This window comes from Acinonyx jubatus, chromosome C2, assembly GCF_027475565.1.
Source record: "Acinonyx jubatus isolate Ajub_Pintada_27869175 chromosome C2, VMU_Ajub_asm_v1.0, whole genome shotgun sequence".
NCBI classification, from domain to species: Eukaryota; Metazoa; Chordata; class Mammalia; order Carnivora; family Felidae; genus Acinonyx; species Acinonyx jubatus.
This window is the reverse complement of record NC_069384.1, coordinates 68,664,428-68,686,682: the sequence shown is the minus strand read 5'-3', so window position 1 is coordinate 68,686,682 and position 22,255 is coordinate 68,664,428. Positions and strand designations below refer to the sequence as shown.

Genomic DNA, 22,255 nt, shown 5'->3' with positions numbered 1-22,255 from the left:
TGTGCCTCTGGTGAACAAATTAATAGCATTAAAGCAGCTATCAAACATGCTCTAGCAAAAAGGATTCCTACCACCCAGCTGCACATGGTTATCATTAATGTGAATCCTCACAGTCATAATAATAGAAAATGAACATCATTCCATTTTTTAAAACTCTAGACAGAAACCATTAGCAATTTACTTTTTCCCAAAGAACCTGCTAATTAAAATTGTAAATAAGGCTGCATTATGTTTGGATTTACTCCTGTCAGTGTTTTTCATGAAGAAATAGAACATGGATGACTATGGAATTGTTCTATTCCATATTACAGCTCAACCCTACTTCCATCTGTCCACACTCCCATCAGAGGAAAAGCCCACACTCAGAGGAAAGAGAATTTGTGAGAAAGGCTCCCACAGCAGCAGGCAAAATTAAGCAAGAAGAGTGCCCCCGAGAGCTTAAGAAACCTGGCTTTCTGAGGCACTGTAAGAAACCTGAGAATATCTTCTTACTAGGTTATGTATGTGGGATATTTTTATTATTATTATTATCATTGTTATTTTGAAATTCAAAAAAACTAGGATTCCCCAGTGGGAACTGACTGTAAAAGAACATGTTGTGGCAAAAATTCAAAGATCGACCAATTTTAATCTTTTTTCTTTCAGAGTTGCTCATGTACCTTATGCAGTAGGGTATCACTCCCACACTCTTGGTGTGTTAATAATTCATGGCCTTTATTGGTACCAATTCATTGACAGAACTTGGGAAATTTCTGGCTTTTCTTCCATGATTTAATGATATGTAGTTACTTCTCAGTAGTAGTCATGTCAGCTGGAGTTGGGTCTTTAGCCAGTATATAAAATTAGACACAAACAAAACTTAAAAAACAGATAAAGTTGATTACTTTTGTTTATAAAACAACATACTTGGGGCTTCTGTAATTGTAAGTTCTTCGATCCATTGTAGAACTAATTCACAGAACATTAATTACCATCAGTAAAAAAAAAAAAATGAGCTTTAAGTCGGGGTTGATTGTCAATTTAATAATGTACATGAGGGGCGCCTGGGTGGCTCAGTCAGTTAAACATCCGACTTTGGTTCAGGTCATGATCTCATGGTTTGTGGGCGAGCCCCACATCGGGCTCTGTGCTGACAGCTCAGAGTCTGGAGCCTCCTTCAGATTCTTTGTCTCCTTCTCTCTCTGCCCCTCCCCAACTTGTGCTCTGTCTCTCTATGTCTCTCAAAAAATAAATAAATGTAAAAAAATTTTGTTTAAATGTACATGACTCCCCCATTTAAATAGAGATCCTTTTATTACACTCTATCATAGCATAACTACTCTTCCAATCTAAGACTTACTAGTTTATAATTATATATTTATTGGTGAGATTATTTATTAAACATTTGTCTCTACACTGGAACCTCCACGGAACAGACCATCTCTCTTTCGTTCACTATTATCTGCACAATATCCAGCACAGTATCTGATTCTTAATTATTTGTGGAATGAATGAATGAATGAGGAAGTCATGATGTTAAGATCTTAAACTGGGAAGGTTGACTGAAAAGTTTTAGGATACTCTTGAATCCCCTAAAATTATCTTTTAAAAATGTGTTCATATACACATTACTCTGGGGAAAGGACCCACAACCCTTATTAGATTTCAAGGGGGTCTGTGACTTTCCCAAAAGGTATGGAATCACTGACCTATTTCAGCAGTAAAAGAGGATTCGATACCAAAGAACTTACCTATAACCTGAATCAAAGTATGCTATATGTACCTTTACATGGACAGATTTGTGGGCATATGTATAGGTGGGTGTATAATTTCCAAGAACAGTAACAGAAATGCCTCAGTAAATTTACAGAACAATCCACATTCACACCTCCCCTGAGTAGCTGATCATTCTATGGTCACTGGGCTCCAGGAGTGGCTGCTTGCATTCATCTGTTTCTTGGCAGCAACATCCATCACTCAGGCCAGAGAAAAGGAGTCTATAATTCTCTCCTTTCACCTGTTTGGGATGCTGACATCCCTCTTTGTGGGAGTTGTTTTTAATAACAAACCTGTAAACCTACTGGTTAACAAAGGCACAAAGCCACATTTATAAAGCACTGGTGCCTGGGCAGTTTGATCAAACAACCCTGGGATTTCCCTTCCCTTGCCCTACAGCCAGAGAGGAAAGCCAACCTAATCAGTCCAAGGAGGCCTCTGAGTGTGGCATGCCTTCACAGCCAGCCGTTGGAGACTATGAGATGGGCTGAGCATGCTAATTGGCTGTTGTATATTAAATCTCTTCTCTCTCTCCCAGCTCCACAAGAGGCTTCCCTTCAGTAAATTTCCTCCCTTGTTTTTGTCCTGAAAATGGAGACTTCCAAAGTAAATTTGTCATGAGAAAGGTTTCTGTTGTGCCATTAACTCTCAGTGATCCATATTAACAGAGAAGAGCAGTGGTGCAGATAATTCAAAGCCAAAGGCTCTATTTAGCTTTGTAGTTCATTGTTTTGAGGGGCTTGGTAGCAGAGTTACCTCCCTAATTATATTTGTCTTTGCTTCTTATTAAAATGAGTTTGTCTGCCTCAGGGCCAAGCAGTTGGGTGACATGAAGATTCTGGCACAGAATTTGTAAAATTCACCAGGGGACGTCCACAAGGCACCCAGATAATCAAACTTGACTAGATTTGAGTTCACATTCTTAATCACCTGTGATCAATTGCTTTGCTCCTCTGTGACTAAAGTGAGCCAGGGATGAGACATAATTATAGGAGACTAGTTAGAAGGAAATGAGTCTTTACATTTAGATGAAGACACAAGTCTATTGTAGGCAAAACTGATAACAAAATCAGTGTTGATGTTTTCCTTGCCTGGTCCTACAACCTCCTATTCTGTAGCCACAGTTCTCTTGCTATGCTAATTTCATGACGATCATCTCTGACTTATACCTTGCTATGGTTCCCTGTGTTAGTCATTAGGGCTATTCACAAATACCCCGCTCTCTTCTCCCGAACACATGGTAGGACATACATCTCCACTCAGCAGGTTAGATGTGGCCGTATGCCTGATGTCAGCTAATGAGATGTGATTAAAAGTGGCATGTGACACTTCTAGGCAGAAGGCTTCAGAGCCAGCAAGTGCGGGGCAACCAGCAGCATGTGAGACAGCGGCTGCTCTGCCAGCCTGAGTCCCCAGTGACCTTGATGAGCAGAACTCCTACCGGCCAGTGATGGGCATATGGTAGGACCAAGAAATAAATCCCTATTGTTTTAAACCACTGAGATATTAGAGTTCTTGTTAACTCAGCATATCTCTATCACTGCATATATCAAGCTACATCATGATTGGGTTATTTCCCCAACTAGACACTGAACAACTTAAGGCCAAAATGGTTTCTTCTTCAGGACATGAAATTTAGTACGTAGCGTATTTAAAACAACCTGGTAGAAAATGAAACTCCCTTCCTTCCTGGCCTCTGTGATCCTCCATGTTTTATGTTTTCCTAACACTTGCCCCCCCCGCTCCCAGCACCACTGGCTGAAATAAGAAGGTGTCTTTGGTGTTCAGATATATGGTGGGGTTGGTGTTTGTGTGTGTGTGTGGCGGGGGGGGGGGGGGGGTGGCAGTGGAGCTATTCTTTTTGACCAGGAGCACAAGTAGGAAGAACTGGCAGAAGAACAGAGGGAGGTAAGTCAGAGAAAAATTAGGCTACAGGCATTTTGAGTAAAGTAGGTTCAAAGGGCAGACAAGATTTTGAAATAAAGTCTTGGGGCAACCACACAGAAAAAACAGTATCCCAAAGTGTTAGGTTTACAAAGGATCATAGGTTTTATCTGGACTAGACCTCTACATCATCATCATCATCATCATCATCATCATCATCATCACACCAATATTAACTGATAACTTACTATGAACCAGGCGCAACTCTAACCGCTTTACAATTAACTAATTGTACCCTCACAACAACCTTATAAGGTAGTTATTACTGTCATTTTACAAATGAAGAAACTGAAGCCCAGAGAAATAAATTCCATATGGCCACACAGCTAGCAAATATCTTTCTGTGAATTCAGCATCTGCTTGAACACTCTTCAACCTGGGGAGTTTGCTAGCTCCCAGGGCCTCCCACCCGCCTGAGCTACATCCTGCCTCCCCTTCCAACTGCACTCCCCCACAGTTCTGCCTTCTAGACCAACACAAAGCAATTCTACCCTCCTTTCTCCAAGGTAAACCTTCATATATCTGAAGGCAGCAATTATGTATCCCTTAAGGCTGCCCTTCTCCAGTCTAAACAGCCCCAATTCACTCAACTGTTTCCAATGAGCCTGCGGTCCCACACCATCCCAGTTCAGTCACTCACATATGCTAAGGACCCAAAAATGTTGGTTAAATCAGCAGAGTGGAACTGGTGACTTTCCCTTATAGTCCTGTGCCGAGCAAATGCCTTCTACAATCCCAGCACCTTTCTTTCACCAAGTAAAACAGAGTCCAGAGGCAGAAATGGAGCCATAATCTGCGACAGGAACAGCAGGCTGGCCATGTGTCCTGCACACATCCCCACGGAATGCTACAGAATCCGCATGTTTAGAGTTCCTCCTTTTCACTCAGGTCTCAAGTCTATTTCCACCCCTCCCTCCTTCTTCTCCTCCCCCCCCCCCAGGTCCTCCCACCCCCACTGCCCAGCCCCCAGAGGCAGTACAGAAAGCAGGCCCTCTACTCACCATGGAGTTCATGGCAAAGTGATTGTGCTGTGTCTGGAGGTCTAGAGCATGCTGGTAGCTCACGCCGATCTCCGTATGGCTCTGGAGGAATAACTCCTTGTTGTGGCTTATCCAGTCGAACATCTAGAGGTGACAAGAAGGTACAGAGTAGTCAGAAGGGTCATGGGTCCAACAGTGCAAAACTTTGAGCTACTGGAGAAAAAAAAAAGAGTCCTCCTGCCGGAGCCCAGTGAGAACCAGTCATCATTCTCAGAGTGGGGGTGGCCCACAGCCTGGTCTCCCAGGAAAGCCCTCACTTTTAGCATAAGGATGCATCAGCCTCTGTGCTTCTCTATAGAGCCTAGGGGAAGAAGAGAAAACGAATGAGAGAATCAGGGAGACGGGGGGGAAATAGCTATTGTTATTACCCCTATCTACTACTCCTTTGGAAAAACATTTACAAAGCCTCAAAAGGACACCATGCTTGTTTTAGGGACAGGCGCTGAGGGCACAACATGGAGGCTTAATCCACTCCCTACTGCACTAGCAGAAGAGAAGCAACAGGGCACCCTAACATGCCACTGATCCATATCATGTCACCCAACCACACACATTGTTGAAGTGACTCTGGACTAAACCACCTTTTCTCATGACTCCACAGCCCCCCAATTCCAAGGTTTCTGCTATAACCTATCAGGAACCAGAAGAGGAGGGATTTGGGGGGCAGGGTGAGCACTGCCTGGCGCAGTGGGCACTGAGCCATTTTCCTCCCCTTAGCTCTCTACCCTGGTTTTTGTTTCGGCTTCCACCTCTCTCCCAGGCAGCCCACACACATTAAGGGGAGCTGACCAGAACCCCAGTTCCAAGGGAGGGATCACTCTAAAGGTTATCCATCCTCAGGACACCACATCTCAGCCAGTCAGTGTAGGACATTTCCCAGCCAAAGGGATTGTCTCAGAAAAGGAATGTTATCCAATTCAGTACAATAAGACACTGGTCTGGGAAAATAGAACCTAGTTCTTCAGATATAATTTCCGGTCCTCTGATACTGTCATTGTGACCCTGAGCCTCAAATTGTTACAGCCATTCTGCTGGCAGCCTAAGGGTGAAGCTGATGAGCAGAGAAAGGGTATAGCCAAAACACTGACAGGAGGCAGGCAGATCCCTGATTGAGCTTTGCCTGATCTCTGGCTTGTTGCTGGACTTCCCTAGTACCCAAGCCAAGAAATCCTCTTTATCATCCAAGTGCAGTCAAGTGATGTAACAGGAAAGGTGTAAAGCCTTTGAAAAGACGACTCCTATATGTGGAACTGAAGCCCCATAGTTTGGGACGGGCTCCGCTGCAGAGCAGAACGTGGAGGAGCCGAGCACAGGTGCAGGCGGAGAAGCTGCAAAGATGGCTCCAGCCTTCCTAGAGGCAGAACCTCAGACTCATTTATTATTCCCCTTTGAACAGCGAAGTGAATTTGCTTTTTCAGTTGTATTCAACCTTTTACATTTACAAGACACTTGCTATGTGCCAGGTATGGTCCAAGGCAATGGAAAACAAGAGTGACTAAAATATGGTTCTTAGGTTTAAGTGGTTTAAAGGCCAGTATGGAAAACAGACAGGGACTCAGATATAATGCTAGTACAACTTGGCACAGGACTTGATTAAAATCATGACTTGAAAAAAATCTATCAAGATAAAGTCCCATATGTTCTTCCATGCTAGCTCCCACCCTTAATGGAGTGGGGACAAGGAAGAGCAGAGAAGGCTTCCCATAGGAGGTGCCACCTGGAATTAGCCAGGGTTGGGTGAGGGAGATGGGAGCTCCAGGCAATGGGAAGACCTAAGAGGCAGAACTTGGGGCAGCCAGTATGTGCAGTTTCTGGAAGCATCCCAGCTGTGCTTCCAGAGCCTGACATGAGGAGAAGATGTGGCTGGAGAGGCAGATGAGGCAGCTGACTATGGAGAGCCCTGGACACAGGCTTTAAGAAACCTGGACTACATTCTGTGGGCAACAAGCAGCAGTGGAAGGTTTTAAGCCGAGCAGCGAAGTGTGATATGAGCTTTGATCGCACTGAGGGATGTAGACTGGAGGGATGAGGCAGGGCAGAGAGAAGGGTTAGGAAGCTGTCACAGTAATCCTGGTGACGAGGGGTGGGTGGGGATTAGAATCTGGAAGCCTGGGTTAGGGGCATGGTAGCAGAGTCTGCCATGGGCAGGAGTGGGCAGGCTTGAGAGCTCCTGGGAACAGGACCGAGGACTCATAGTTATTCTGGGAGGGAGGGTGAGGAAGAGGTAGGGAATAGCCAGGTGTCTGGCACAGCACCCTGGGTCCTCATAGGAAAGGTGCTACCATGAGTGCCACATAAAGAGGAGGATAAGAAGCTGGGGTGGGGATCAGGAGATAGCAGGTTCTGTCTTAGATGTGCCAAGTTTGAGAGGCTGATGAGAATTTCAAGCAGAGGTGCACTGTGGGCAGTTAGACTTCTGTGTCGGGAGGTCAGGAGAGAGACATCAAGGCTGTGGTAACTCACAGTTAAGTATAAACACATCACCTTCCAAATGCAATCATGCATGGTTTGGAAGTGATTCTCCCTTTTGAATTACCCAGATCACTCTCAGCTATCTCTCTGGGATAATAAAGGAAGAAGGAAAGTATCACTCCTCACTTTCGAGTATCAGAGGATGTTTCAGGCTGGGGGCTCCTGCAGAGTCTGGGTCAACATCTGCTGTGTGCAGTATCCTGGGTCTGACAGCAGTAATCATCTCCAGGGCGCTGGCACAGGTCAGGGCTCTCCCTCCTCCCGCAATTATTCTTAAGGACAAAGGGAAAAAGAAGACAAGTGCCCCAGGAGTGTAGAGGAATCTTATTCTGTAATTTTAGATCTTTAAAATTCCGCCTCTCAACCCCATTTTAAAATAATTTCTCATCTCTGTTCCTTATTGACAAAAGAATCAATAAAGTTAATGAAAATCTGAAATGCCTTAAGTCCTTAGAACTTGTGATGAAAAGCACTCACTCCATATGCTTTCTTGGATATCACAGTGGCCGAGAAGTGACCTTCCCTGTATTTTCTGTTAAATGACTATTTAGATACGCAAATAAGCAGTGAAGTTACATGCTAGCACCAGAATGATTAGATTGCCTGGTGCCAAGTCCCTGCTGGACTACAGAGCAGGGCTTGCTGGATAGGGGCCAGTCAGGCTGGAAAGCAAGAAGAGAAGGGGATGAAAAGACAGGCAAGAGTAGGGTGCGCAGAAGAAACTATGCACTTCTCTGAATGGGCTTCTCACACAATGTCCACACCCAGGCCATTCCTCAATTCTGCCTCCACCGTGGAGCACACCAGCAGCTCTCTGGTGGCTGGGGGTTCTGGCAAGATCACTGGTGCCGGAGGCAGAGCTCCAAAGAGGTGATACATACCTCAGGGAGAAAGAAAAAAAGACCTACTCTGGGGACCAGATGGTCCCACATGACATAGAAACCAGAATCTCTCCAAGGTGGCTATTTCCTAAGAGACAGTCTCAAGTCTTCTCTGGGCCTGCGTCTACTGCCTTATAGTATATAACTTGCACCCTTGCAAACCTGGCTATCTGCAAAGGTCACCATCATTTCTTCTGCATTCAATACAACTGGTTGTGGAGAGAATGTGGTCATATGTGCACATGTGCATGTGTGTGTGCACTCATGTGCATGTGTGCACTGAGTAGGATGAGGACGGGGCTGGCTCCAAGCCTGGTTCTGTCACTAAGTACCCATGAGACTGGGCAAGTCTCATTTCTGGGTTTCTCCTCATTTGCAAGGGATAAGTGGCTCCCTGAAAGGAGGTAAGCTCCTGGTTTTACGTTCAGCCCAGTTCGGAAATTTATGGAATGCATTTTTTTTTTATTCAGAAGAAAATAGTTTTAATGAGTCTCCTGGATCAGAAGGTATATTCATTGCTGCAATTTACATTTCTAACATTTGAAGAAAAGAATGACAGTGAGAAAACTGGTGTTATTTGGTAGCCAGAGAAAGGCTTAGTCTCAGCCCCGACATTTGTCTGGTGTGTTAGAGTCCAAAATGTCTGTCAGTGCAAAAAGCGTGTCTCAGCTCTTGGCACCAATGCAATAAAGAATTAAGGATCAGTGCCCAAAGTAAAAGCAGAAAACAGTCTTATTAGAGCAACAGTATACCATCTAGGGAGAGCAGGCAGGTTCCGAGAGGTGGAACTGGCCCCTAGGTTGTTTGGGATTGGATATTCAGTGGGTCCTTCTGGGCTAGAAGGAGTGGTGATGCACAGCGGGGTGGTCTCTAATGGATGCTGCTTCCCATCATTGGGGGTACTCCTTTCACAGGTTGGGAGGGGGAGTTTTTGAGCCCACAGGGTTAGTACCAGACTCTTCATGGCAGCCCTTTTCCATGGGGGCGGGGCTGTACCCACAATAAAAATGCATTGTAATGAGTCTAGGGTTACCCTGGGGCAGAGGTGGAAGAGAAGAGCAAGCTCTGCTCCTGTGGCTCTTGATCAGTCAGGCCCAAGCTCTTGGAAGACCCAAGGTCAGGATGTTGTGCCCCCAGGCTTCTCATGTGCAATCTATTTATCACTGTTCTTGCCATGAGCTCAGGTCTAACTGCCCATTTTATCACTTGGGATAAAATCTTTGGGACTCTGAAATCTTTGAGGTCAAGGGATGAAGATTCCTCAGGGCATGCCTTTGACTTCTCATATCTAGCTTCTACCTAACACGTCCATTCAAACACTTCATCTCACTGCGTCCATTAGGGCTGTTTTATAGACTGGGAAACAGGCTCAGAGAAGCAAAGGCCGGGGTCTAGAATTCATTCACTACACCCAGTGCACATTCACTGAGTGCCTGTTGAGCCAGGCTCTCGGGACATTGCTCTGCCTCCTGCACATAGCTGTAGGACCTCTTGTGCCTGGTCTCCCCAGGGGAGTTACTACACAAAAAGCAGCCACCAGGGCCCTGTGAGGTTCTAGATAAGGTAAGGTGCTATCCCTCACATGAAGCCATTCACTCTCCAATACCCAGCCTGCTTCTTTCCCCTCAGGTCTGCCCCACTAGGGCCTGGGGATGGCTGATTCAAACAGCTCCACTTACTCTCAGTAAATACTTGCCAAGTGAATGAATGCATGCGTGAGGTGGCTCTGGGGTTGCTAATTCCCAGACAAGCTGGCCCTTTCTAAGCTCCATTCCAGCCAGGTCATTTTATGATTTGATCTATTGGAATTGGGCTCTCTGGAAGACACTTGAACTAGACTGACCCAAAAAAGCTAAAGGAAAACAAACAAACAAACAAACCTAAAGACAATATCTCCACAGTAGTTTCAAACATTTGGATCTTTTTTTTTTTTTTTTGAGAAGCTACAAATGGTAGGTTTAACAAAATTTAATATGACAACAAAATTCTTCTAAGAGGAAAGTTCATGTCTAAATAATGAAATTTTATCTCTTTGTTTGAAAACTAACATAGTTTCGTCTCATTAAGAAGATAGATGTTACATGTAAGCTACTGGGATTTTGGTTTTTTATTTTTTCTTTTTCATGTTTTGCTTTTAACTAAACTATGTAATTTTTTTTTCATGCTGGCTACAATTTTGCCGAAAGATAAAAATCTAGTTCTTAGTATATAATAAATGACAAAAAGAATCTATTTAAATGCAAATTAGGGAAATAAACAGAAACCTTTTTCTCCTTTTCTTATGAAGATAGGGATAGCAAAAAGGTTACTATTGTTCTGTTCTGTTTTTAATGAAGCATAAACTATTTCATGGAGCAAAGAAATTAAATAAGGATCTTGGGCTTATTTTCCTTCATTTGCCAAATTTAGCAATGGTATCTGATTTAGAGTTTTAACTTTCAAACCACCTTACCACCTACTGTTAATATTTTATATTGTCTGTAATTATAGATTATATTGTTTTTCAAGTTGCTTATATTCAGCTTTGATAAGTTGATTAAGAGGATAGAAGGCAAGCAATGGATTTTCTTTGCCTAAATACATACATTGCGGTATCACCTGTGTCTCCTGGACCCTGCTTGTACACAGGAGTGACCCAGCCAAAAAGTTTATGCCCTAAACAGTGCTAACAACTCCTTGCCGGTGAACCTGGCTACATCTTGGACACACGTGGTCCATTCCACAACAAAGTTTTATGTGTATTAGAGTGCAAAGAACACAGCCTCCAAATCTTGGGTTTGAATATAGATTCTGCTATATAAACTTTGGTAAGCTAGGTTATTGGTCTGAGCATCTGTTTCTTTATCTGCAAAATGGGATAACAATTTATACTATTTTAACCTTTGGGTAATAGTGAGATTTAAATAAGGTAATGGTTTTATTTTTTAAGTGCTGCATACCTGATAGATTTTTAAACCTATTTAGCAAACATACTCTAGTGTACATATTACCCTAACATTTTCATTTAGAGCACAAAACAGATGAAAAGTATGGATTTAAAATTGCAGTAGGTTCACCTTACTGCAAAGCCACCGTGGGCTAATAGGAATCATACCGCACCTCATATACAAACATGTCCCCTGCCCACCCCTCCCCAAGAAGTACCCCACAGTGACCACAGGGTGCTGCACAGACACAGCCCAGAGACACCTGTGCATCTTCCCATTGCCTCCACTTTCACATACACAGAGGGGCACTGTGGGTGCCCTTGCCCACACAGGATTCAGAGACCTGTACACCCCTCTAAGGGTTAAGCTTGAGGGCACTGGTGCCCTCCTTGCCTAATGGTGTGGCCGGACCAGGACCTTGCTCTCTCCTGCCTTGCTTCCAGACCTTCCCTTCCTTATCCTCTCTGCCTTCCCCAACTTTTTCACTATTAGTCTCAGTCCCTTAGGCTCTTCACAGCTTTTCACTCAGGACAGACTCCTATTAAAATGCATCATTCCCACAGCCCCCCTGAAATCAGTTTATTTTGGATATAGAAACAGCTCAGTGAGAAAGTAAGGCCCTTTGTGATCATGACCCACAGGTGAGATCCAAACTGTGGTGGCAGAGGAGCACTGGATAAGAGAGGTGGAAAGGAACAAGGAATGAAAAGTGCATGGGAACCAAAGACTAATCTCCCCACCTTACAATTCTGTGTTCATGTGAACTCTAACTCATGCTGGGGCATATATTCTCAAGCAAACAGGGCAACACGTAGACTCTGTAACCCTTAAGACCCTTCAACTCTGGTTTGTAATTATCTACTCTCCTAGGATTGCAAGCTCTCCTGATAAAGGAAAAAAAGGAACAAAAGGAGAAAAAATAAAGGACCCCAAATGTGGACCTAGTTTCTAGGTTCCCAGAATTCCTCACTGGAGAGACTTTGACATGTCACCTCATGCGTATCCACAAGGCTTGCAGGCCATGGGCACTCAGGGCTCTGAAAGGCCATCTTTATACTGGGAAAGGGCAGGCAGTTAGGACTTGTGCCTGATGCACTCTAGGTGTCAATAAATATCCACTGAGGGAGAGGAGGTGCTCTGGGCTCTGCCTGTTTCCCTTTAGGCTTTCGGTGTGTCGATGGTACACTTCTATATGTTGTATAGAAGACAAGCCATTTTTCGTCTTCTACCATAATCCCAGCTGCTCTAGGGAGGATGGCTCAGCATGGTTACCTGGGAGACCCTCTCAATGACTCAACCAGGACACCAAACAGTTTCACTGACCAGGCTCTGTCTCTGACCTATAGATATCCTATCAATCCCCTAGCACATTTCTTACACTTTCCCTATTCAAATTCCCTAATTCCCAAATCTCAGATCTAACATTCTAACTGTTGCTCACCTCTAGAATGGTCCCAGTTTCTCTACAAAAAAGGCCAATATCCCACTGTGAGCAGTGGGTTAACAAAATCTTTCCCCTTCTGCATGATAATCTGACCTTCATTTAATATTCCAATTCTGTTTCCCTGGAAACAGGTGAAGACAGTATGTGACAACATGTTACATGTTACCTATGGTAAGAATACCCACCATGACTGGTAAACTATCTGGATTGGAAGGACAATCAATGAACTGTAAATACCCGATGGGGACACCATAACCTGGGCTTCCCTGAGTTTGACAACTCATGTTAACGGCACGCCCATTACAGGGACTCTGGAAGCTGTGCCAATGATGTTATAAGAGCTACTGGCTCCCATGGGGCATGGAGTTTTTAAGCCATGACATCTTCTGTAGCTGCCCACCGTGAATCTTGTCTTCTTGCACCTGAGCTGGACTGCTGCAAAGACTGTCCTGTTGGTAAGCCATGGTTGCGATATTATATCATCTTGAGTAGATCAGTGAGAAATGTGACCCATGATGGTCTTGCAGTCAGTATTCGGTAGAGTCCAAGGAGACTCCCTGGTAGGTGTTGTCTCCAAATTTCAGAGCCAAACTATAAGAACAACAGTACCGTGCCTCTTCTCATCTTGCCTTCTTTCTCCATCTTGCGCTCCCATTCTCAATTTCTCTCGGTGACAGAGTAATGATAGTGGTAACAATAACAGCATCTAACATTTGTTGAATGCTCCCTATGTGCTAGGCACTATTCTAACCACTTACATGTTAACTCATTTAATCCTCTTCATCTCATAATTATCTCCCCAATATTAGCCCCCAATATTATCATTTCAATTTGACAGACTAGGAAGCTAAAGCACAGAGAGGTTAGCTGAGATTCAAACCCAGGTGCTGATGCTCTGAACACTGTTGTTAATGCTTCCAATGTGCTCAGAGCTTCATTCCGGCTACCCTTCCTGTTATCATCAAACTTCTAGAAGTACATTCTGCCCCTGTTGCCTCCATTTTCCCTCCACCCACTTCCTCCCTAACTCCTTGTAACAGGGGCTACCTGTCCTACTTCTGTAAGTCTGCATCCACAGTGAAAACCAACCATCTCCTCCTTTCTGAGCCCTTGGTTCTGCCACTCCTCCTTCCCTTTGGTCTCACCTCACAATCCAGTGCGGGCCTTTCTGAAACTCCCTCTCTCTGGCCACATGCCCAGATTCCTCTCCTGCTTTCACAGGCCTCCACCCCAGGCAAAATTCTCCCTGAGGCACCAGCAAGTCTACACGCACACTCTTCCCTGACACCTCGTGTCTCCACACAACCAACAATAGAAACACTCTCATTGTGAAAACTGACCAATTGTCCAGTCCTACACTGATCTATCCAAACTTGCCTCCCACTTCTCTCACTGCCCCTTCATGACCTCCTTTCATGTCCTTCACACCCTTACTGAGACGGTCTCAAGACTTAGCCCTCTGACTTGTATTCACCAGGCTCTGCCCACCTAAACATCCATCTAAGCTCACATCTTCAACAACACGAGTGGTGTTTCCTATTTCATGTGCCAAGCTATACTTGAGGTTCCACACCAAGAACTTCAATAGATGACCTCATGCGGTCCTTATAATAATGGTACGAAGAAAGTATTGTTCAATCCATCTTAAATATGCTGAAAACTCAGTGTGAAGAGTTGAAGCAAATTGTCAAAGATCCCGCAGCTTGTAAGTGATGAGTATCAATTTAGAATCTCATGTCCATCTAAACCTAAATCCCACACAATTTCCTGGTTCTGGCGTGCCCTCTAACCATAACTTCCCAGATAACTGACAAGAATAAATACATGCCAGGCTCAGCACAATGAACGTTGTGCATAAACACTGTCTCAATCCTCAACCCTGGGAGCTACGGGATCATCACCACCTTTCTTGTAGCTGAAGAAACAGATTCAAAGAGATTTAATGACTTGGCTGAAGTCACATAATGAAAACTCAAATGGCATATTGAAGACTCATTAGGTCTGCATGACTCCAAAGTCCATGCTTTCAAATCACTACCAAACTGTCTCCCAAATAAACACTTAAATTTCAGACTATTCCTAGTGACTCAACTCAATATGAATATCCCAAGACAGCATCTTCAATTACTGTGTCTTTTCTATGAAAACTATTACCTTCTTCTGACTTCCCACATCTTCACCCCATCTCCCAGATCCCATTTGTTCTTCCTTCCCTCAAATACCTCTGATATATGCCCTTTATTTTTCATTACTGCTACTAATTGCCACACAGCCCCTCCTGCCTGTATTACTACAGTCACTTCCATACTGGTCTCCCTGGACTCTATTTTCTCCCTTATACCAAGCCATCTGCCCCTACCAGGTTCATTGCTCTAATATACTGCTTTTGACATGTCAAAACACGCATGTGTATGCACACATGCGCACACACACGTGCGCACACACATACACACACACATTCACACAATTACTGCTGCTGTCATCTACAATACAAACAAAATCCAGTCTCCTTGTTCTGGCATTCAAGACACTCCCCCCCTCCTCAACTGGTCCAAATGTGCCTTTCCCTATTATTTCATACCACTGTCCTATGCCAAGTATCCTTTCAAGCCATATACTATTCACTGCCACGGAAATACATCATACCATGCTCACTGCCACCCCCATATTTGTGCTACATCTTTCCCCCTATGAAATGCTCCACACCCAAATACCCAGATTATTCCCATCCTTTGAAATGCAATTAAAGTGTCATCTCCTCATCATGCCTTCTTTGACCAAGTGAACCCATACTGATTTTTCTTTTCTCCAAACTCTCTGCTCTGGAATCTACTGCAGGAGTTCACAAACCTAGCCTTAATTCAGAACTATCTGAAGTGTTTTTGTAAAAAATATAGCTTCCTAAACTTTGCTCTTAAGATTCTGATTTAGTAGGAGCTCTCTAGATGATTCTGGTGCACTTGCATTTTTTATTAAATGGTGCATGTGGAGACTCATCATCTGTCCACTATATGGTAGCTGGTATCACACTTAACCCTACCATCTATAAACTATTTAAAAGCACAAGTCAACAACCAACATAGACCAATGACCTGTGAAGGAAGAGAAGCACATAATGTAAGCCCTCTGTGAAGCAGAGAACTACAAGCTGAGTAGCGAGCAGCAGTTTTGATGGGTATAAAAAAAACAGAGTTCAGAGCTGGTAAGGTGGTTGGAATTTTGGTGATAGAATATTAGGGAAGAGGGAACTAAGAGAAGGAGCCCTAAAAATCTTCATTAAAATTTCCTTCAGGTCTTTGGCCAAATCCTTAGCTGTGCACCTGCAAGGCAAGACTCCAGAAAGTCTAGCAGAGAATAGCTGCGGGAGGTAGAACATATTGAGAGCTGAACAGAAATTTTAGGTTATGCAGTACTGGGGAAATGTTGAGAGGTCTAAATCAAACCGTGTGAAGAGACTTTGGTAAACATTCTGGGCGCTGAGTTGGGTCCCCGGAAAGAACCAGGATATAGGAGTAGGAACTACAACCTAAAAATAAGGGCTCTACCCTCGGATTAATGAAAAGATGGAAGTAGATCTGTCACAGCAAAGCCTAAACTAAGGCTCAATAGGATCAAGATCTGCTAGTAATTTAACTGCATCCCAGAACAAAATTTAAAGGTTAGAAGGAGATAACCTAATCCAGAGTCTCTACAGTGTGTCATCTGCAATATCCAGTATAAAATTACAAGCCATGTGAGGACACAGTGAAAAGTGATTGACAAGCAGAGAACAAAAGGCAATGAAAACAGACTCAGAGATGACCAGGCTTTGAATTGGCAGGTAACATTTTCAAGATTATCATGATTAACATAAAGAGAATAGGAAGGAAAGGGACAAAATGAATTAAAAGATGGAACCTGAAACAGAGTTTCCAGTTTTCTGTTTCTTGTAGCCCAAAGCATCCTGATACAGTCACATGCTCATGATGCTTAGCACAATATTTTATTTACTTAGTGAGTATTCACTGTATTCTGGACATTGGATAAGAGACTAATGATAAACAGCAATGTCAGAGGCTAGCGAGGGAGACAAATGTAATCAATAGTCTGTCAACTTTAAGTGTGAAAAGTACTATGAAAAGTATATACCAGGAGCTGACAACAGACGAGCATTGGTCCCATTTGGCGGAGGTAGAGGTATGGAAAAACATGAATGGCTTCCAGAGAATGGCAACAGCTGAACAACACTTGAAAGACAAAAGGATTTGGTCAGGTGAAGCTGTGGATGGAAACACCTTAATGAGATGACATAACTTGAGCAAAGGCCTGGAGGCTTAAAATATGGAATAGAGAGGAGATACACAGAGTTCCAGAAGTGAGAGGTGGTGAGAAAGGATGACAAAAGATGAGGGAGGGGCTGGGTCTCAGAGGGACAAAGATTGAAAGGCAGAGAAACTGGCCTTTATTCAGTGTGCAGCAGGGAACCAGTAAAGGGCAGTAAAACGGTCAAATCTGTTTTTAACCCTGACTGGGTGTCTACCCTGAGGTCCCCAGATAAGACAGTGATTTACCTCATTGCAAAGGGGAGTCCGAGCCAGTCCTGATCTCACAGAACAAAATCAATTAGCACATTGCAGACTTCTCACCGACTGAGGGTTCTCCATGCCCACTCCCTCCTTGTTTTCCCCTCACACTCTTTGTTCTTACAACCCCTTCAATGTCTGGGTCAAATATGAAGGAGGAGGTAAAGATGATGTATTAAAGGTGCCCAGCACAGAATATAACACATAATAGATGCTGAATGCATGTTAATCCCGTTCTATTTCCCCTGGGTTTAGCAGGATAAGCTGGCAGTCACAAAAAGTAGTTGCTTTCTGATTAGAGAAACTCAGGCTGCAAAACTTCCTGCTCAAATCACACACTGCCCTTGAAAATGAGCTGTAGCTCAGCCTAGAGAAGCACATGATCACGTTAGGCCTTAAAAGGCCATGGTCCTCACTCATGCCTTCCTCATGCTAAGTGATGGACTGAAAAGTCTCACTAAGTCCACAATTAATGTAAATGCTTTCAGACTTTAAATAAGGGTTTTTTTGTGTTTTTCATTTCCAGTCTGTTTGCCTGGATGGACCAAATTCCCTGCAGCACTGGCAATATGCACAGTACCCTCCTTCTGGGGAAGGAACGGTCATCCAGGAGCCAGCAAGTCAAGCAGAGGAGAAACAGGACCAACCAAGCCAGGAGTCAGCCTAGGCAGCCCCGGGATATTGACTCTGAGTGGCCAAATTCCTTCCATCTGAACCACAGATGCTGATAAAATATTCTCAGCAACCGAGTGAGAAAATGTGCTTCACTTACTTCCCAAAATGTAGAATTGAAGAGGTCAAACTCTATTTAATCCAAGCTGAGAAAAGAGTGCCCAACTTTATCCCAAAGCTAAATTTAGACATAAACTGAGATCTGGCCCTTGGCAAGTTAATTTAGATGAGCTAATGCTTGTTCCTGGCATACAGGATGCACTCAGTAAATGGTAACTATTATTGTTACTGCAAAAATGGAGCGTCTGCTGGATGTTCTCATCCAGTCCTCCCACGCATCCTAAAATCGGCTGTGCCAATCACTTGCACATCTGGGGAAAAAATTCCACATGGGCTAAGGAGGAGGTGGCCCTCCCTCTGAGGGAAGAGGGTGGCTGCTGTGCTGCAGGGGTGTGTGCTAGGTGGGCTTGAGCTCCAGCTGAGGAAGGAACCTGGCACTCCCCCTTTTCTCTTTGCCCTCTTCCCACAGCTTCGGCAGTGGGGTCTGGGCAGGCAAGGTGCAGCACGGGAGCCAGGTTCAGGCACATCTAGGAAGAGAGGGTTGGTCATGCTTCCTGCTTCCAGACCCCACCGGGCAGAGCACACCCTGCAGACGCTCAGGAAGAACTTAGGGAATGAAGAGCCTAATCACTCCTCAAAACCCTTCATTTCTTTCTTTTTTTCCCTGTATTTATTTATTTTTATATTAAATATAATTTATTGTCAAACTAGTTTCCATACAACACCCAGTGCTCATCCCAAAAGGTGCCCTCCTCAATGCCCATCAGCCACTTTCCCCTCTCCCTCAACCCCATCAACCCTCAGTTTGTTCTCAGTATTTAAGAGTCTCCTATGAAAACCCTCCATTTCTTTAACAATCTTATGCAGAGGCCTGCGGAGAACTCCTGGGTTCAGTTAGTGCCCTTGTCCCTGTGAGCAGGGCAGAAATGTAGTAATGGGACCATTCACGGCATAATGCTTTTAGCAGCCTGATCACCACTCCTGTCACGCTTCTGTGCCTTCAAAGAAATTTAAATTTAATTTAGTCACCCATCCTTCTCCCAAAATGTTTTTGGGATTTCTTTCCACCCCCAGCCCCCAATCCTACTGTCGTGAGGTGAAGGCCTGGTCATTACCTTAGCTCCCTTTCCTCCCCAGCATCCAGTAGGTCACCTGGTCCCACTTCCTTTCCTTTCGAGTGTCTCCAGAGTTTGCCCCTCTCTTTTCCACTCCCACTGCCACCTCATCTGCTCACCCTTGGATTAGTATAAAAAGACCAGAAGTGGCGATCCTGCCTCCCAATCTCTCTCTGCACTGCAAGATGAAAGTTACTAAAACCCCAGTTTTTAAGTGGCGTCTTTTGAAACCACTCAGCAGTAGGTGGTGCTCTTGTGCCAGCTCAGAATGCTCACAAAAGTTTTGCTCCATCAGGCAGCCCAGTGAGCATGGACTGTGCCACAGTCCACTCTTGATTTGGTACTGACTGTGTGCCTCAGAGGGACACAGAAGTATCTTAAGACACCGAGCCTGACCTCCAGGAATTTGCAATATATTGGGAGGAATGAGGCCTCTGAGAGTAAAATCACAATACAGGTTGGAATAGTCCAGTTTGAGGGGAATGGATAATGGCTACAGGAAGATGCCCAGAGGAGAGAAAGACCACTTCCAAGAGGGAAGAATGAGTAAAGCAGTGTTTGAGCAGACCTTCAGCTAGGGTAGGGTTTCAATAGGCAGAGTGGGAGGGAGGTTGGTATAAAGGCAGGAGACGTTAGGGCTGTGCAAAGCACAGAGAAGGATGCCCTGAAGGTGTGGCCCAAATGCCCAAGTCCAGTCTCATTCCCCATTGTAGTCCCTTCTGGTTTGCACCTCCTCTTGACACCTCATGACAAGGGTCAGCTTCCCAGGGAAACCTCCTAGGGCAAGACAAGCACCACTCTAAGGTAGGACCAGTTGGTCTACCTGATCTGCATGGAGAAAACCAAACATCCCTTTTTCTCTATACCAAGAAAAGGCATGTCTTCTCTCACCACATCAGCAACCATCCCCATATCAGGGACTTTCTTGTCCTAGAAAAGGCTGAGAAGGGCTGGAGGTGAGCCAAAGAGTAAGAGACTGGGGTTTCTTGGTGAAATGGGGAACATGGGGAAGAGCCTTCTGGGATTTCAGGAGAGGCAGGTTTCCTCCAAGGGAATTAATGTTCCTTTGGGTGTTTTACCATGAGTTTTCTGACTCTCCAAGATAAGACCACAAAGCTTTGGCTCTGCTTAGGAATGACCTCAGGGAACGCCAGGGGACACAGGAATGAACATCCCTGATCTGGACACACCTAACTCAGGGCACCAGAATCCTGTCAACTCAATATTTCCATACTAGAAAAGCCTCTCTATGCATACGTGTGAAAAGACATCATCTTCTACTCATATACGAGACAGTGCCTCATTCAGTTTGAATGAGAGAATGTAATTCTCTGGGTGGGCATACCTTGGAGTTTCAGACTGGCTAACTTGAACTACAAGAAACAAGTGCACCCCCCCCCCCAAAACACACACACAAAATCTCTCTCACTTGTAGGAGTGGGATCAAGAGCTGCAGACCCCTCCCCATCCCTTTTCACATTTGAAAAACTAGTCCCAGGAATGCCACATTGAAGAGCTTAGAGTCCATATCAAGTGAAAATAGGCCAGAAAAAGTGATGGGAGGTCACCTGGAGCAAAAAAGACTGGGAAGGTCCATGAGGATTGTCTTCAAGTCATCAGAGGGCTACTGTCCAGGAGACGGAAGGAACTAGTTCTGGGGGGTTCCAGGGCAGATCTGAGACCACAAGGTGGAAGCTCCAGAAAGACAGATGCTGGTCTGGTGGCAGGAGGCCTTTCTAACAAACAGTGGTGTGTAATGATGAAACAAACAGGCTGCTTCACAAAGCTGTGGCTTCCTCCACCCAGGAAATGCTCAGCAGAGAGTCTAGAGGATGTGTGTCAGAGAAGCCCTGAGTAAAGGATTAGACCTGCTGATTCAAAGATTCTAGCATTCTAAGATGATCCTGGCAGGGCCTGAACTATTCACCAAATTCCAGCTTTCCCCATGGCCCCTGGTTCCTCAGGGAGTGGACCCCCAGTTGTAACTCCTGGGGAGCCATGCCGCAGGGACACTGTCCTAGAGCCTGAGCTCCAGCCTCTCTGGGAAGGGGTGCTCCCAGAACCCACCCTGTACTTTGGGGCTGCCATGCCTTTGCTCATGCTCCTCCCTCTTTCTGCACCCCAAGTTCAGCTGAACATTTCCCCATCTGCGTTGTTTACATAGCTGGGATAGGCACCTCGGTGGACTTTCTCTATGCAGCAGCTAACTGTTTGCCAGCGCCCCCTGCTCCAACATGGTAAGGCCTGACCGTAGCCCATCTGCTGGTGGTGTGCCCCAGCACAATATATTTGGCAGTTATTTAATTGGCTTACCTTCAGCAACAGTGTTCTAAGATCTTGCCATCCTGGTCACATGCTTCCACTTCCTTTCCTTTCTACTAGCAGTAGATCTAGTAGCTATTATTCACTGACCAGTTCCTCCTCAGGACCCCTTCCTGGTCTCTCCACGCACCAGGTACCTACCTCGCCTACACACTCTGCCCACTGTCTGCTCCAGCGCCCTTGCTGTGAATGAGGATATACTCTCTGCCCTCCTTCCCCAGGCCCCAGCAGGCCTCCCCATGCCTCTCTTCCATTCCTGATCCCATCTATGCACATGGTCCACCTTGAGTCTACCTCCACAAACTGGCCATCTGCCGAGCACCTACTGGGCTCTGGGCATGTTAGATGCTGTATATACATTTTCTTTACCAATCCTAAGGAGTTTATTAAAATCTACATTTTACTGATAAAGAGACAGCTCACACAGCGTAACCTGGCCACAGAAAGCCATTCAGCTAGCAAGAGGCTGGGCTGGGATTCAAATCCAGGTCTCTGTGACTGCAAAGCCAGTGCTCTTTCTATAAGGGTTGCTGGGTCTTCTGGCCTTTGCTCTCTCTGCCCTCCAGAGGAGGTCTGCACCACACACGGAGCTCTGCCTTAGCTCCACCCACAGAAGGAAGCAGGACCACAAAAGGGAAGAGAAGCAACAGGTTCAGAGAGAATGGAAGCAAAAAGAGTGGCATGAGTGCAGGCTGGAGGGGTGTGAGGGCACGGGGGAGAAAGGTCACAGATGGGAAAGGAAGGAGAGGGGTGCAGGGAAGTAGGCTAGAAGAAAAAGGGAAGGAAGGTGTTTTGGTCCCTGCTGTAGAGACTCAGTTTGTTCTTTCACTTAACAAATTATACCTGAATTTCTTTTTGTTCTTCAAAAACAGTACTTAAGACATTCCTTCCACTTCCCCTACTGGGGCAGAGCTGACCTGTTACTTTTATTCCTTGGGCTACCACCCACTGTCTTCCCAAAAACACTCTAGGCACCCCAGCCCTAATTCCCGCCTAGAAAGCAACACAGACCTAGATACTGAACCAGGCTCTAACCACCAGAGTGGGTATTATTTCTGTGC

General features: G+C 45.0%; 1 protein-coding gene across 22 annotated transcripts in view; it reads right to left on the bottom strand.

Moving 5' to 3' along the window:
* The window catches only part of KALRN (kalirin RhoGEF kinase), a 661,810-nt gene that overhangs the window by 402,339 nt on the left and 237,216 nt on the right, over positions 1–22,255 (bottom strand). For all 22 annotated transcript variants that reach the window (XM_027061042.2, XM_027061044.2, XM_027061047.2 and 19 more), the window contains exon 6: positions 4,701–4,823. In XM_027061042.2, coding sequence (XP_026916843.1) covers positions 4,701–4,823 — 123 coding nt within the window. The remainder of the gene's footprint in view (positions 1–4,700; positions 4,824–22,255) is intronic.